The sequence below is a fragment of the Scyliorhinus torazame genome, chromosome 18 (genome assembly GCF_047496885.1).
Source record: "Scyliorhinus torazame isolate Kashiwa2021f chromosome 18, sScyTor2.1, whole genome shotgun sequence".
NCBI classification, from domain to species: domain Eukaryota; kingdom Metazoa; phylum Chordata; class Chondrichthyes; order Carcharhiniformes; family Scyliorhinidae; genus Scyliorhinus; species Scyliorhinus torazame.
Genome location: NC_092724.1, coordinates 164,612,148 through 164,627,691, shown reverse-complemented (window position 1 = coordinate 164,627,691; position 15,544 = coordinate 164,612,148). Strand labels below are relative to the sequence as shown.

The following is a 15,544-nucleotide window of genomic DNA, read 5'->3' as shown; positions in this document are numbered from 1 at the left end:
ATGCGTTTCTGGAACCCATCTCTTCATTTACCCGAGGAAGGGGCTGCGCTCCGAAAGCTAGTGATTCAAAACAAACCTGTTGGACTTTAACCTGCTGTTGTAAGACTTCTTATTTAGATAAGGTGATCAATACTGTGCACAATACTCTAGGTCTCACTAATGCCCTGTACAACTGAAACATAACCTCCCTACTTTTGTATTCAATTCCTTCAACAATAAACAGTTAGGATACCGGACAAGGCCCCAATTTTTGGGAGGATACCAGACGAGAAACCCCAAACAATTTGCAATTTTTAAAACTGTGAGGAAAGGATACTTCAGCCCGGAAGTGATGACTCTGCCCAGTATTCTTTATGTTAAAACAAACTTTAATTTAATCACAGTATTAACCACATTAATACTAAAGAAATAACTTTACAATTAAAAGTTAAACAGTTCTGAAATAAAAGGAAAAACTTTAACTCACTATCTGCATCTGCCACTACATATATTCCAACAAAGCAACCCAATACAGTTCAAAATCCGCTCATAAATAAAGTTAGCAATCAGGGTTACTTGCTCTCTCTGTGGAGAGAGACCCTTTCAGGAACAACCTGAAAATCTTTCTGTCTTGTCAGACTCAAATCAATAGCCAGACTGCCAAAACCACAGACAGATCTGGGGTGAAATTCTCCCCCAACGGCGGGATGTCCGCCGACTGGCGCCAAAGACAGCGCCAATCAGACGGGCATCGCGCCGGCCCAAAGGTGCGGAATGCTCCGCATCTTTGGCGGCCTAGCCCCAACATTGAGGGGCTAGGCCGGCGCCGGAGGAATTTCCGCCCCTCCAGCTGGCGGAAATGGTGTTTGTTGCCCCGCCAGCTGGCGCGGAAATGCGGCGCATGCGCGGGAGCGTCAGCGGCCGCTGACAGTTTCCCGCGCATGCGCAGTGGAGGGAGTCTCTTCCGCCTCTGCCATGGTGGAGACCGTGTAGGAGGCGGAAGGGAAAGAGTGCCCCCACGGCAAAGGCCCGCCCGCGGATCGGTGGGCCCCGATCGCGGGCCAGGCCACCGTGGGGGCACCCCCTGGGGTCAGATCGCCCCGTGCCCCCCCCCCAGGACCCCGGAGCCCGCCCACGCCGCCTGGTCCCGCCGGTAAATACCAGGTTTGATTTACGTCGGCGGGACAGGCAATTCCTGGGCTGGACTTCGGCCCATCCGGGCCGGAGAATCCAGCGGGCGGTCCCGTCAACCGGCGTGGCCCGATTCCCGCCCCCGCCCGATCTCCGGTACCGGAGACTTCGGCGGGGGCGGGGGCAGGATTCACGGTGGCCAACGGCCATTCTCCGACCCGGCGGGGGGTCGGAAAATGACGCCCCTGGTTCCTCCCGTTAATTACATCATCTATATCCCACTAAGATGTCCCAAGGCTCGCTTAACTGGGACAAAACACTATCCTTCATTAATTATCTACACCTCAGGCAACCTCCAAACACATAAACAATATTCCATTAGCCATCTCTCTGGAAACAAGTAACTGGTTAAAATCAGTGATTACCTCACCTTTATGGCTCCTTACGAGCTTTAGCAGACATGCGCCTGTGTGTATTTTAAACCAGGGTTTCTAATAACATTACTGCAACATAGTATAAAATAAAATATATAGCAATGTCCTACGTTTATCACAAACATTCTATTTGCCTTCCTAATTACTTGCTGTACCTGCGTACTAGCCTTTTGTGATTCATGCATCCCAGCATCGACTCCCAGTATCACTATAAGCTGTTGCCACAATGAGACAGGTTGTTTTCAAGACACAATGTGGACTTTAATATCTGGTAAATTGCTTATGAAGGAATCATGCTTTCTAAATTCAACGATGACAGTTTCCTACCATCTCTGGTAGTAAACTAGCACTGGCTTTTCCTCAGGACTGCCTATCATTGTGATATCCCAGTAATACCTGTCATCTGAATTTGATTTCAGTTTTTCAGTGAGTCTTTGCTTGTCTGGGATAGGTCAATATGTAGAAGAGAGTACCTGAGTAGAAATGCTAAATTAGGCAGCCCTGCTTCACTTCAAACAATGCCGATGCTGGCAACTCTTGAAATGTTCATGGATTTGCCATCAACATTTTCCTTTTAACTAAGAGGTGGCTCAGTGAGGAAATGTAACTCAAGTCGGCTGCGGACTGCCGATCATGTCTTATAGATCAGGGGGCCCAGATTCAATCCCTGCCTGTCCTGAGTCAGATGATTCCTGCTCCAGGAGAAGTTGAGGATGCTACACATTTGGGCTCTGTCCTGTTGGATTTGGAATCAAAGATCACGGGCGAAATTCTCCGTTATCGGCGGAAAGTCCGCCGATCGGCGCAAAAAACGGCGCAAATCCGACTTGCGTCAAGTCGGAAAAATGGGTCGATAGTCTCCGGCCCGAAATGGGCTAGCAGCGACGTAACGGGATCCACGCTCGCGCAGTGGTTCACGCCGTGCAGCGTCATACGCGCTGCACGGAGTGACGGCTCATAAGGCCGCGCTGCTCCCCCCCACCCGACCGGAACACCCGACCGCAACACCCGACTGGATGGCTGGCCGTCGCTCAGCCCCGAGGTTGGAGTCACGCGATGTGGAGGCGCTCCTGGATGCGGTGGAGCAGAGGAGGGACGCCCTGTATCCCGGGCACGGCCGCAGAGTTGCCCCACGCCACAGCCGGCGTCTGTGGAGGGAAGTGGCAGAGGCCGTCACCACTGTGGCCCTGACACCACGGACAGGCACCCAGTGCCACAAGAAGGTGAACGACCTCGTCAGAGCAGGCAGGGTGAGCCTCCCCCATATCCCCCATATCCCCCCCTCCCAATATCCCCCCTCCCCATATCCCCCCTCCCCCATATCCCCCCTCCCCCATATCCCCCCTCCCCCATATCCCCCCTCCCCCATATCCCCCCTCCCCCATATCCCCCCTCCCCCATATCACCCCTCCCCCATATCACCCCTCCCCCATATCACCCCTCCCCCATATCCCCCCTCCCCCATATCCCCCCTCCCCCATATCCCCCATATCCCCCATATCCCCCTCCCCCATATCCCCCATATCCCCCCTCCCCCATATCCCCCGTATCCCCCCTCCCCCATATCCCCCCTCCCCCATATCCCCCCTCCCCCATATCCCCCCTCCCCCATATCCCCCCTCCCCCATATCCCCCATATCCCCCCTCCCCCATATCCCCCCTCCCCCATATCCCCCCTCCCCCATATCCCCCATATCCCCCCTCCCCCATATCCCCCATATCCCCCCTCCCCATATCCCCCCTCCCCCATATCCCCCATATCCCCCCTCCCCCATATCCCCCCTCCCCCATATCCCCCCTCCCATATCCCCCCTCCCCCATATCTCCCTCCCCCGTATCCCCCCTATCCCCCCTCCCCCATATCCCCCCTATCCCCCCTCCCCCCCTCCCCATATCCCCCATATCCCCCCTCCCCATATCCCCCCTCCCCCATATCCGCCCTCCCCCATATCCCCCTCCCCCATATCCCCCCTCCCCATATCCCCCCTCCCCCATATCCCCCATATCCCCCCCCCATATCCCCCCTCCCCATATCCCCCCTCCCCATATCCCCCATATCCCCCTCCCCCATATCCCCATATCCCCCATATCCCCCTCCCCCATATCCCCATATCCCCCCTCCCCCATATCCCCCATATCCCCCTCCCCATATCCCCCATATCCCCCCTCCCCATATCCCCCATATCCCCCCTCCCCATATCCCCCCTCCCCATATCCCCCATATCCCCCTCCCCATATCCCCCATATCCCCCCTCCCCCATATCCCCCCTCCCCCATATCCCCCCTCCCCCATATCCCCCCTCCCCCATATCCCCCCTCCCCCATATCCCCCCTCCCCCATATCCCCCCTCCCCCATATCCCCCCTCCCCCATATCCCCCCTCCCCCATATCCCCCCTCCCCCATATCCCCCCCTCCCCCATATCCCCCCTCCCCCATATCCCCCCTCCCCCATATCCCCCCTCCCCCATATCCCCCCTCCCCCATATCCCCCCTCCCCCATATCCCCCCTATCCCCCTTCCCCCATATCCCCCTTATCCCCCCTCCCCCATATCCCCCCTCCCCCATATCCCCCATATCCCCCCTCCCCCATATCCCCCCTCCCCCATATCCCCCCTCCCCCATATCCCCCCTCCCCCATATCCCCCCTCCCCCATATCCCCCATATCCCCCATATCCCCCATATCCCCCATATCCCCCATATCCCCCCTCCCCCATATCCCCAAGTGAATCCAGCCCTAACCTTAACCTCTGCAATGCACGCGCAACCGATGGCGTGCATTCATATACCTGCCTAACACTGTTGCCTTTTACACCTGTCCCCCCCCCACAGGAGAAGCGCGCACACAACAATAGGGAGCATGTGAGGACTGGAGGAGGGCCCGCTGATGAGAGGCCACTGACCGTACACGAGGAAAGGGCCCTGGAACTGGCTGGCGGACCTGAGGACCGGGAGGTTGCTGATGCAGAGGTCGGGGCCCCACGAGCAAGTGAGCCACCAACAGCCCGTCCCCATATCCCCCCTCCCCTATATCCCCCTCCCCGTATCACCTGATCACTGCCTGATGTCTAACCATGCATGCTTCATTGTGTATCGCAGGACCAAACGTCCAGGCACCCATCCCCGCAGATGCAGACCGCCCGCAGGATGCCCCTCGGAGACCACGGGAGACGGAGAGACCCGCACCCTCCAGCATGTGACGCCCGCAGGATGCCCCTCGGAGACCACAGGAGACGGAGAGACCCGCACCCTCCAGCATGCGACGCCCGCAGAATGCCCCTTGGAGACCACGGGAGACGGAGAGACCCGCACCCTCCAGCATGCGACGCCAGCAGGATGCCCCTCGCACACCACGGGAGACGGAGAGACCTGGAGCAACAGGGAGACGACACCCCCGTCACGTGCGGGAGCGACCACCCAGCGACGAGGGGGGCAGCCACAGGCCCCCGTCACATCCGAGCCAGGACACCACTACCCAGGACACCACTACCCAGGACACCACTACCCAGGACACCACTACCCAGGACACCCCTACCCAGGACACCCCTACCCGGGACAGCACTACCCAGGAAGACGAAATACCGGACAGTGACTCAGAGTGGATGGGTGGAGACGAACCCCCACCCCAAAGTGCCATGGAGTCAGAGTGGGACGAAGAGCATGACACAACGTCACTGCTGTCACCAACACCCTCCACCATCGCAGAAACACTCACCACGGTTGGGCACTTTAGTGATGAGGCGTCTGGTACACTCACTGGTGCGCACAACACAGCCGTCCCGGTACAGCAGGTGGAGGTAGGAGCAGCAGAGGGACCGGGCGGTCGGAGGGCAGCCCAGGCCAAGCGAACATCTGCCGCCCAGATGGATCCCGGGTTCCTGCAGTTACCACACCCACACATAGATCCGATGCAACCACCGACCCGGAGACGAGCGAAGAGGGTGACAGGCGGCTTGCGGCGGCTGCGGTCGCAGGTGGAGGAGTCCACCCGCGTCCAGGAGCTGGGAGTGGTGCCGGTCATGCGTGCCATCCAGGCCGACACCGCACGGGTGGCGTCCGCGGTGGAGGCAATGGGTGCGACGGTGTCAGACATGGGGAACGGTTTGCGAGGCCTGGGGCCTTCCGTGCAGGCGGCGTCTGTGGCCCAGGAAATGGCTGCCCTCTCACAGGAGGACATGAGCCAGTGCCAGCGCCAGATGGCAGAGGCGCTCAACGCCATAGCCCAGTCTCAGCAGGCCATGGCCCAGTCTCTGCAGGCCATGGCCCAGTCTCAGCAGGCCATGGCCCAGTCTCAGCAGGCCATCACGGAGGGCATCGGCGCCAGTGGCCATGTGCGAGCCGGCGTCGCACTGTCACAGACAGGGTTTGCCAACACCCTGGGCTCCATGGCTGCAAACCTGCAGACCCCTGTCGATACCAGCACGGGCCTCCAGGACTGGCAGCGCCAGATGTCGGGGGGGCGTCGGATGGCCAGTCCGTTCGCATCCCCCACCCATGTAGAGGCCTGGGGGCCATCGGGCACCCCGAGGGAGGAGGAGGTGGTGTGGTCCGTCCCGGCTCCCTCTGTAGGGGAGGTCCCGGTACACCGCGATACCTCGGACTCCCCTCCTTCCGTCCCAGGTGCATCGGGTGGTCAACGGGCAGGACAGGCTGGCAGCTCGCCATCCCAGTCGCCCGGGCCGCAGCCTGGCCCATCTAGGCCAGGACGCCCCAGGAAACGGCCGCCAAAGGGATCCAGTGTCAGAGGGCAGGAATCACAGGAGTCCACCTCCAGTTCTGCTGTACCGTCTGGGGAACCACGTAGACGTAGTCAAAGGGCCCGTAAGGCCAAACAATTAGACACTGAGTAAGTTGGCACGGGTGCAGGGCACAGATGAGTTTTAGGGGCTAGGGCACGTGCATGAACTCCTTTGGTTATTAAAGTCAATGTTACACCTACCGAAGCTGCCTTTGTGCTCTGTCCAAAGTGTGCGGGCGTGTCATGTACGTTGAGCGCAAGTGTGTGTGTGAGGGGTGGTCTTACCTCAGCCCCAGGTGAGTCTGCCCCCTTCCCCCTGGGCCGCCATCAACATCCCCCTGGCAGAGGACGGGACCGTGCGCTGCAGTGTCACAGCCGCATGCAGGGATGGTCCGGGTGGATGGTGGTACTGTGGCCATGGGTCAGACATAGTCCAACGATGTAGAGCCAGGAGCTCATCGCAGGGCGGGTTGTCATCATCCTCCATGGCCTGCGAGAGACACGCGTCCACCTGCAACTGTGTGAGCCCGGCCCGTTGTGCCGCAGGTGGATCGGCAACGGGGGGGGGGTGGTGTGCATGCGGGTGGGGTGGGTGGGGTTGGGGAGGGGGATGAGGGTGCTGGGTGGGTGGATGGGTGGGGGGTGTGGGTGGTCGGCTGTTGCCATGGTGTGCGGTCTGTGGCATCATTGTACATGGGCATCATTGTAGCGGTTCTCCGCGTGGCCTCCGTATAGGCGTCATCAGCCACGATCGCAATGGGTAGCCCCTGTCGCCCAGCAACCAGCCCCTCAGCTGGGGATGGCGTCCCTCGTACATGCCGGGGATGGATGACCGCGACAACACGAATGAGTCGTGTACACTGCCTGGGTGACGGGCGCAGACGTGCAGGATCATCATGCGGTGGTCGCAGACCACCTGTACGTTCATCGAATAGGTCCCCTTCCTATTAGTGAACACGGCCCTGTTATCTGCAGGTGGCCGCACGGCGACGTGCATCCCATCGATCGCGCCCTGGACCATGGGGAACCCGGCCACGGCAGAGAAGCCCACGGCCCGGGCATCTTGGCTGGCCCGGTCCACGGGGAAGCGGATGTAGCGGTGCGCCATGGCATATAGGGCATCTGTCACTGCCCGGATGCACCGGTGCACCGATGTCTGCGATATGCCGGACAGGTCCCCACTCGGTGCCTGGAATGACCCGTTGCATAAAAGTTCAGGGCCACCGTAACCTTGACGGACACGGGGAGAGGGTGGCCCCCGCCAGTGCCACGCGGTGACAGGTATGACAGAAGGTGGCAGATGTGTGCCACGGTTTCCCGTCTCATCCGGAGTCTCCTCCTGCATTCCCGGTCCGTGAGGTCCTGGTATGACTGCCGGGGCCGGTACACACGGGGCGCCCTCGGGTGCCTCCGTTGCCGTGGGGCCGCGACGTCCTCCTCCCCCTCCTCGTCCTGTCGGTCAGGTGTCCCTCCAGCCTGGGCGGCTGCTGCCTGCCCCTCTGCGGCAGCCTGCGCCGCCTCTCTGGCACGCTCCTCCTCCTCCTCCTCATCCAGGGCAACATGGACATGAGCGGCTGCCACCACGGTGGCCAACATCGCTGGATGATCTGAAAACATGACGGCCTGGTGGGGGGGAGGGGAACGACGACATGTCATCATTGCCCATATCCCCTCCTCACCCCAGCCAGGTGGCATGGACCGCATGGTTCCAACTGTTGGAGGCTGGCACCTGGCCAGGTGGACCAACTCACTTGCCCTCCCATCCCCCTCCTCGGCACGGACCCCCCCCCAACCTCCACCCCAGCACGGACCCCCCCCCAACCCCCACCCCGGCACGGACCCCCCCCAACCTCCACCCCAGCACGGACCCCCCCCAACCTCCACCCCGGCACGGCGCGGACCCCCCCCCCCAACCTCCACCCCAGCACGGACCCCCCCCCCAACCTCCACCCCAGCACGGACCCCCCCCAACCTCCACCCCGGCACGGACCCCCCCCCCCCCCAAACCTCCACCCCAGCACGGACCCCCCCCAACCCCCAACCTCCACCCCGGCATGGCACGGACAACCCCCCCCAACCTCCACCCCGGCACCCTCCACCCCGGCACGGACCCCCCCCAACCTCTACCACGGCACGGACCCCCCCCAACCTCCACCCCAGCACGGACCCCCCCCCAACCTCCACCCCGGCACGGACCCCCCCCCAACCTCCACCCCAGCATGGACCCCCCCCAACCTCCACCCCAGCACGGACTCCCCCCAACCCCCAACCTCCACCCCGGTACGGCATGGACCCCCCCCCCCAACCTCCACCCCGGCACGGCACGGACCCCCCCAACCTCCGCCCCGGCACGGCACGGACCCCCCCCCAACCTCCACCCCGGCACGGACCCCCCATCCACCTCCACGGCATGGACCCCCTCCCGGCACTCCTCCGGAGCCCAGCCTACTCTAACCACCACCCCCCCCCCCGCCGCACACACACACACACAACCCGAGACACACCTCTCCTCACGCATTCAGACTGCGGCCACGCCATTGCCTGCCCAGAGCCAACCCCCCAGGCCGCCACTCACCTCCACGCTGGTCGGCGTGACCCTGGAGCACAGGGTCACGCCGATGAAAAGGAGGTTTGATTCACGTCGACGTGAACGGTCATCATGTCGACGGGACTTCGGCCCATCCGGAAGGGAGAATATCGGCAGGCCGAAAATCGGCTGCCTTGCGCAGACCCGTGACATTCTCCGCGGCAGCGGCAACATTAACGCCCCGCCGACTTTTCTCCCTTCGGAGACGTCGGCAACCGGCGGGGGCGGGATTCACGGCGGCCAACGGCCATTCTCCGACCCTCTGGGGGGTCGGAGAATGACGCCCAAGATATCTCAATTTGAATGGCAGTAGAGGCCACAGAGCCTTAGAGACCCTGGGCGAAATTCTCCCCCAACGGCGCGATGTCCGCCGACTGGTGCCAAAGACGGCGCCAATCAGACGGGCATCGCGCCGGCCCAAAGGTGCGGAATGCTCTAGGTTCACGCCGATGAAAAGGAGGTTTGATTCACGTCGCCGTGAACGGTCATCACGTCGACGGGACTTCGGCCCGTTATGCGGCGCCGGCCGCGTCATCTATGCGGCGCCACTTTTACATGGGCGACAAGGCCTGGCGCATGTAGATGACGCGGCCCCGATCCTGGCCCATTGTCAGGGCCTGAATCGGTCGGGACCGGGGCCATTTTGCGCCGTCGTGAATCTCGACGGCGTTCACGACTGTGTGGCCACTTCGGCGTGGGAGTGGAGAATCCCGCCCATCGTGTGTGATAGGGAACTGGAAGCAGAAACAATTAATTAACTGCATCAGTGGAGGTGTGACTATCTGCTGTGACTACACCTCAGGTGGCGAGCAACTGTAAAAAGTTCTTGCATTGCATTTGGCAGTATATTTAGAAAAGGATAACTGAATTGAATGGTAACTTGATGGGGAGAAACATGACATATTAGATAAATATTTCTGTATTTTTTTGTGAAACCCACGTGAAGGGACACAAGCCATGTGAAAACATCAAGCAAATGGTTGAATCAGGATGTATTGATTGTTTGCATATTATGAACAATGAAAGAAAAGACCTCCTGGCTGCCCAGCCTGCCGCATATCTGATCCCTCTTGCATCACAAGATGTCCACCTCCACCTGGAAACCACCGGGAAGAGGTGAAAAACAACGTCGGAATCCAGGCCAATTTTAGAGAAGATAATGAAAACAAAATGTGGAAATTTCCTCTCCAACCCCCCCCTCTTAAGTGACCAGAAACGAGCCTCGGAAATCACTCTGATCGTGATCATCTACCCTTCGTACAGTCCACTTTTCTCCATCCCGGCCAGAATCTGGCCCAGTTATTGTTATTGCAGGAGTCAACTGCGTGTTCCACAGTTTCACTATGTTCTCTATGAATAGAACCAGCTCCTGACATCTAACCTCAATCTGGCCTTATACAATTAACATTGAGAGTCCTGGTCCTCCCTAATGTATTTAATTCGAATAAACTGTCAGTCCAAATACAACTTCTTCCCTCCATCCTCTTTTCAACCTCAATCAGATCACCCTTGAGACGACGCTTCTCTAAAGTGTAAAAGGCAAACTCTTTAAGCTTTTGTTGATACGTAAGATGCTTTACACTGGGAAGTAGTCTAGTGATGCCCTTCTGTACCCTTTCTGAATCCCCAATAGCACCCACCTTGTGAGGAGACCAATTTTGACACAATATTCCAACTGAGGCCTGACAATGGTCTTGTAAAAGAACAAAATGTCCTGAGGAACATCTTGAATAGCAAAAGGGCAGACTCTCTCATGGCTGTGAAGAGTTTGGCTTGACCATCAGCACTTGGAAGACAATGTCATCGTCTAGGGTGTTGTCATTCCGCCACCTATCAGCATTGAAGATGTGACACTGGAGGCTATGGACAGCTTCACGTATCTAAGCTCTACAATCAACAGCAATTTGTCACTTGATGCTGAAATCAACACACACGTCGCAGAAGTTGCATCTGTTATGTACAAGCTGCATAAGAGAGTGTGGAACAACAACAACTTGACTGTGAACACCAAACTGTGAGTCTCTGAAGCCTGCATCCTCAACGCACTCCTCCATAGTGGTGAGACCCGGACAACACGTGCTAGGCAGGAGCAAAAGGCTGAACAATTTCTACCTTCGCTGCCTCAGACATATCCTCGGCATTGCTTGGCAGGACAAGGTCACCAACGAGGATGGCCTGAAGTCTGCTAATTGCCATTACCAATCCAATGATGTCAGCACTGACTCGGACGTTTTCATCAGGCGGTTGACGGCCATATACACAAGGACCTGACGTACATTGACCCGGTATTATGTTCCCGGACCGGACCCCAATAGTTTCTGGGATACTGGACAGAAACTCCAATATTTAATTTAATTTGTATGACTGTGAAGAAAGGATACTTCACTCCAGGAGTGATTCCACACACAAATAGGGATATGATATATTAAAATATGCACACATAGGGATAGGATATACTAGACTACTAATCCAGAGACCCAGGATAATGCTCTGTGGTCCTGGGTTCGAATCCCACCATGGTAGATGGGGAAATTTGAATTTAATAAAAATCTGGAATTATGAAACCATTGTCGATTGTCAGGGAAGGAAATCTGCCGTTCTTACCCAGTCTGGCCTACATGTGACTCCAGAGCCACACAGCGATGCAGTTGACTCTTAACTGTCCCCTTTTGGCATGGCCTTGCAAGCCACTCAGTTCAAGGGCAATTAGGGATGGGTAACAAATGCTGACCCAGCCAGCGACGCCCACATCCCAAGAACAAAAACAGCACAGTTCCCACACCGGCGTCGGCACTTAGTGTCCAAAACGGTGAATCCTGCCCGATACGTTCTCCTGCCAGGGGTGAATTGGAACTGATTTGCACTCAGGAAGCAAGTCAATCTCCGTTACCATGCAAATGCATGCATGGTGAGGAATCCTTTAGCTGCAAGCCATTTCTTCATTTCTATTAGTGGGCTATGGTTGACTGCTTCCACACCACAGCTGTTCGCCTTGATTCATTCAACTCCCTTCATGGATGAGCAACTATGAAGTGTTATAACCATAATGTTTACAAACATCAACCACTTCAAAGAGAGTAAAGTCCTGTCAATTTCCAGCTCAACACTTCAAAATCACTCAAGTGTGAACGGGAGTGATCGGAAGGCACTTAACTCTCTTTGAAGCTGTATTTGTGAAAGCTGTCAATCACAGCCCACTGAGAGACATGAATGAATGAATGTCTTGCAGCTAAAGGATCTGAGGGGTTTAAACACAGGTCACCGCTTTTCTCCTTTCAGGAATGGAGATGTGATGCATGCCCAAGTGAGTGTTACAGAAGTAGTTCTTTTTCACTGCCCCTGTCTGGACTTCTCTTTAGCTCCGAGACAGGGGCCCCACAGAGACCCCCTTTGGGTCTTTGGGTCGGGAGTCTTTGTGGGGGGCTCCTTTAGTTAGGGAGTCTTTGTGGGGGGCTCCTTTAGTTAGGGGGTCTCTGGGGTGGATCCCTTTAGTTAGAGAGTCTCTATGGGAGGTTCCTTTAGTTAGGGGGTCTCTGGGGTGGATCCCTTTAGTTAGGGGGTCTCTGGGGCGGATCCCTTTAGTTAGAGAGTCTCTGTGGGGGGGCTCCTTTAGTTAGGGGGTCTCTGGGGTGGATCCCTTAAGTTAGGGGGTCTCGGGGGTGGATCCCTTTAGTTAGGGAGTCTCTGTGGGGGGCACCTTTAGTTAGGGGGTCTCTGGGGCGGATCCCTTTAGTTAGGCTCTGTGGGTGGCTCCTTTAGTTAGGGGGTCTCTGAGGGGGGTTCCTTTAGTTAGGAAGTCTCTGGGGTGGATCCCTTTAGTTAGGGAGTCTCTGTGTGGGGCTCCTTTAGTTAGGGGGGCTCTGTGGGGGCTCCTTTATTTAGGGGGTCTCTGTGCGGGTCTCCTTTAGTTAGAGGGTCTCTGTGGGGGCTCCTTTAGTTAGGGGGTCTCTGTGGGGGGCTCCTCTAGTTAGGGGGTCTCTGTGGGGGGCTCCTTTAGTTAGGGGGTCTCTGTTGGGGGCTCCTTTAGTTAGGGGGTCTCTGTGGGGGGCTCCTTTATTTAGGGGGTCTCTGTGGGGGTCTCCTTTAGTTCGGGGGTCTCTGTGGGGGATCCTTTAGTTAGAGGGTCTCTGTGGGGGATCCTTTAGTTAAGGAGTCTCTGTGGGGGATCCTTTAGTTAAGGAGTCTCTGTGGGGGGCTCCTTTAGTTAGGGGGTCTCTGTGGGGGGCTCCATTAGTTAGGGGGTCTCTGTGGGGGCTCCTTTAGTTAGGGGGTCTCTGTGGGGGGCTCCATTAGTTAGGGGGTCTCTGTTGGGAGTTCATTTAGTTGGGGTGTCTCTGAGGAGGGGTCGCTTTAGGTAAAGGTCTTGGGGCTCCCCTATTGAGTAAGTGTCTGGGAGGTCCCCCTATTCAGGGAGACGTTGAGGGGTTCCCTGATCCAGGGGGTCTGCGGGGGGGGGGGGGGGTCTACCTATCTGGAAGTTCTCCCATTTTAGGGGATCTCTGGGGGGGCCATGAGGGGGTGGTTGGTAGAGGAAGGGTGGGAAGGTCATGCATTGAGGGGGATGGGATGGTGGTCCTTGGGAGAAACTATCTTTTGGGGTTACCCCCTTGGGCCATGACGAGATCCACCAGATACGAATCCCACCCACATGATTCCCAGTCCAGAGGACCGGAGAATCGAGAGGGTCCGGAGACTCTGGTGCCTGGCCTGCTAAATGGATGCAAATTGGTCATCAGGAGACATTTGCATCCATTAGGATTCACCCGTTGATGCGTGGGCACGAAACCCTATCCCGCCACCAGCAGGGGGCCTGAGCATAGCGGTCGGTTCAGCACCCGGCACAAACCTTCTGGCCAGGCATCACACATGCCCTCAGTAGCAGCGATTCTGACCCCTACAGGGGGCCAGCACGACACTGGAGCGACTCACGCTGTTTCAGCTGCCGATCCCGGTGTCAGATGGGTGCCGCGGGTCTGCGCATGCGCAGTGGGACCGGCGCGATTGCACACATGCGCGATGGTTCCCTTCTCCGCGCCGGCCTTGACTCAATATGGCGTAGGGCTACAGGGACCGTCGCGGAACAAAAGAGGTCCCCAGCCCGAGAGGCCGGCCCGCCGATCGGTAGGTCTCAATCGCGGGCCAGGCCACAGCAGAGGCCCCCTCCCCCCACACACCCTACCAGGCCGCCCCGGATGCATGCACACCGAGGTCCCGCCGGGTAAGAACACACGTGGACGGCGTCGGCAGGACTTGGATTTTTAGTACGGCCGCTTGGCCCATGCCGGGCGGAGAATAGCTGGGGGGACCGCGTAGAGCGGCCCCCGACCGGCGCCGCGCCGACAGCGGCGGTGCCAATGGCGCCGTTTCTCCGCTCTCCAGAGAATCGGCGGACCAGCGTCGGGGCGGCGGCGCGGAATTCGTGCCCGCCCTGGCGATTCTCCGGCCCGGCCTGGGCTGAGAGAATCCCGCCCATCTGAAATTCTGTCATTCATTACATTGGCCACTGGGCAATGATTACCTGGGCGACAAGGACACCTCGCAAATAAGATGTGGAGAAGGCAGATATTGACAACTGGGAGACAGTTGCTGATGGCTGTGATCTCTGGAGACTTGTAAGGGTATTAGAAGATGTGAGGCAAATGGAAAGCTCAGCTGACTGAAAAAATGATCCAGAGAAAACAGTGGTCAGTAAATTCTGTACCTTCTCAGTCCTGTCTTCACCTACAGCAAAATGAATCAAAGACTGCCATGCCTGGTTGGAACTTCTGAACCACACTGGGTGATGTTGAACACAGAATTTACCATCAAGGCACAAACCATTGGCTCAAGAACCATAGAATCCCTACAGTGCAGGAGGCCATTCAGCCCATCGAGTCATCACTCTATTCCTGAAACGCCACCTAACTTGCACATCTTTGAATTGTGGGAGGAAAGCGGAGCACCTGGAGGGAACCCACACAGACAAGGGGATAACGTGCAAACTCCGCACAGCCACCCAAGGCTGGAATCGAACCCGGGTCACTGAGTAATGGCCACCTGGGAAGAAGGACACCTTCCAATAAGAGATGAAGAAGGAAGATCCCTAACGCTGTGAGACAGCAGTGCTCATCACTGTACCACCATGCTGACTGAGATAGAAAACTGCCAAACATAAAGAAAGGAACTAAACTGTATGCTTTGCCTTTCAGTCAGCAACAACTTATATTAGTTAGATGGCACCTTTAAGTTAGTAAAACACCCAAGGACCTAAACAGGGGCCTTATTAAATCAAACTGAACCACATAAGGAGGTACTAGGCCAGACAAACACAATTTTGGTCAAAAGAAGTAGGTTTTAAGGAGCATCTTAGAGGATGAAAGAGAGGTAGAGATTCAGAGTGGGTATAAGGAGGGAGCGTGAGGGTTCGGCAGCTCAAGGCCGTCAATGGCGGAGTGACTAAAATCGAGAATGTTCAAGAGGCTAGAATTGGACATTATTATAAGTTCACCCCACACTTTTCAATCTAGCTATTACTTGAAGGCATTACTCACAAACCTTTTGAGAACTATGCACGAAATGGCCAGATTGGATTGGATTGGATTGGATTGGATTTGTTTATTGTCACGTGTACCGAGGTACAGTGAAAAGTATTTTTCTGCGAGCAGCTCAACAGATCATTAAGTACATGAGAAGAA

General features: G+C 57.1%; 1 protein-coding gene across 1 annotated transcript in view; it reads right to left on the bottom strand.

Annotated features, from left to right (window-relative positions):
- The window catches only part of LOC140394757 (ran GTPase-activating protein 1-like), a 608,923-nt gene extending 597,857 nt beyond the window's left edge, over positions 1–11,066 (bottom strand). The window contains exon 1 of the mRNA XM_072481973.1: positions 10,983–11,066. Within this exon, the coding sequence (XP_072338074.1) occupies positions 10,983–11,066 (84 nt within the window). The remainder of the gene's footprint in view (positions 1–10,982) is intronic.
- Positions 11,067–15,544: the final 4,478 nt, after the last annotated feature.